This window comes from Cibotium barometz, chromosome 4, assembly GCF_041138505.1.
Source record: "Cibotium barometz isolate CiBa-2024 chromosome 4, ASM4113850v1, whole genome shotgun sequence".
Taxonomy (NCBI): domain Eukaryota; kingdom Viridiplantae; phylum Streptophyta; class Polypodiopsida; order Cyatheales; family Cibotiaceae; genus Cibotium; species Cibotium barometz.
The window spans coordinates 9,442,553-9,444,449 of NC_141049.1; the positions used below are offsets into that span (position 1 = coordinate 9,442,553).

The 1,897-nt window shown below is 47.8% G+C and overlaps 1 protein-coding gene across 1 annotated transcript; it reads left to right on the top strand.

The window, feature by feature from the left end:
• Positions 1-415: 415 nt before the first annotated feature.
• Positions 416-1,329, top strand: LOC147638882 (uncharacterized). Its single transcript, XM_086785302.1, has 2 exons — positions 416-555; positions 676-1,329. Exon 2 carries the CDS (start codon positions 677-679, stop codon positions 1,118-1,120), a length of 444 nt encoding a protein of 147 aa, XP_086641428.1. The 5' UTR covers positions 416-555; position 676; the 3' UTR covers positions 1,121-1,329.
• The last annotated feature ends 568 nt before the right edge of the window (positions 1,330-1,897 follow it).

A 1,897-nucleotide genomic window follows, 5' to 3' on the forward strand; every position in this document is an offset into this window, starting at 1 on the left:
GCACGCCAGTCATAGCCAAGCTAGTGGACCACATATGGTCCATATGATGGTACCAAAGTGGTAGCGAGACTTGAATACGTGGTCTCTCGATTGGGAGCTTCATGTGTAAAACCGCTACGTCTAACACTTCTTGGGAGGGGGGGTAGGGCTGAAATTTGAAGGCTGCATTGGGGTTGAAAGCCCCTTGTATACAGCCTTCAAATGCAAGCCAGCTTCAAAACTAGGGTGTAAAAAAAAGGCCATCCAAAGTAGAATTTTCTTAGTAATGGCAAGAGGTAGGCCTTTCAATTTTGAACTCCAAGGCGAGAGATCCAATGGGCGCTCAATGCCATGGGCAAGAGTCAAGTTCACATGGGGAGAGAGAGTTGGAGACCAACTTGGAGACGTCGATGCCTTGGGAAATACGATCTCGATTGGGACATGTAACCTCTAAGGGGAGGTAGGTAGGGCACAGTGTTGACACGGCCTCCATGTTCTAATATATCGTGCGACTTATACTTTTCTTCTCCCCAGCAGAGGCAAAAAGCTCACAGTTCTTTCCGCTTCACACTTCTGGTAGCATGCTGCATTTCTTCTTCTCATAGTTGCCATGCGTCTCAGTGTTTCTTGTTAAACTCCTTCAATTTCCTGAACAGAGGTTTCTGTTGTTTTGGTTTTTCTGCTCTCTTGGTTTAGAATGGCAGCAGATCTAGCAAACGCGGGAGCTTCCATCAACCATCTGAACGGCAACGGGGCAGGCCAGGCCAGTGGTAGCAGCTCACCGGTGGTGTACCAGCAACTGGTGGAGCGCGTGACGGCGCTGGAACAGTCGCTGCAGGAGATGGTTCGGGCGGAGCAGCAGGCCAAGAGCACCGCCAACATGGGGGCGGCCGGCGGCGGGTGCCGGAGGCCTCTATACAGCACGCTGGAGAAGGCCGGTATGGGCGCAGTGCCGTGCACCTTCCAGATGCCCATGCACTACCCGCGCTACAGCAAGGCCGACTACGAGGTGATGCCGGAGTCGCGGCTGGACCGCCTCCTCGAGGAGTACGGCCTCCCCGTTAACGTGGCCTCCACCCTAAAACAGAAGCGCGACTACGCCATGGGCGTCTTCCTCTGGAAGGACCAACGTGAGTGTTAGGTCCCCTACACCTCCCCTCTTTACCTACCTACCCCCCCTCCCCCTAGATGGGGTGCCATCCATTTTAGCATAAGATGTCTTTGTAAAAATTGGTGTATGTATCATTGCTGTTCCCTAACCCCAATATGCTTGTATACGATGTGAGATCTCACGTAGATGGCACGCTTAAAATCTAGTTTTTCGGACCACTTCTTCTGCCAGAGGCATTGTTGATGGCATTGGGCACCGTTTGTACTCCAAGTTCCTATACTTTAGCGTTTTAACATTTTGATGGTAGCATTCCTCAAAATTTTGCATTTCGATGTTTTCAGAATGTTTTTTTCAGCATACAAACTCTAGACTATGGAATTTTTTTTTTTTTTGTGGGTTGGGGGGGTGGGCACACCACTTGGAGATAGATTAAAATGGAGGAAAGAAATCAATATATATAACCTCTCTCTCTAGCTCTAGATATAGATATAGATATATATCTATATATATGTATCTAGAGAGAGAGAGAGAGGTTTTTTTAATATCATAGCCAAGCCAATTGTGTACTCAATTTATGCATACATGTGTACATAGATGCATGGACATTAGCATGGAGCTTTTCAGTGTAACAACAGAGTGAGGATGAGGATCCGAGCGGCGATGTGCACTAGCAAGGGTTGTCACATTTATTGATACACAAAATTTGCATGACCAACACAATTGGGTTCTTCTTCATGAGATGCATGTAGACCAACCAAGAAATTAGGTAGCCTACTTCAACTTGAGGTTGCATTAGAGCTATATGCA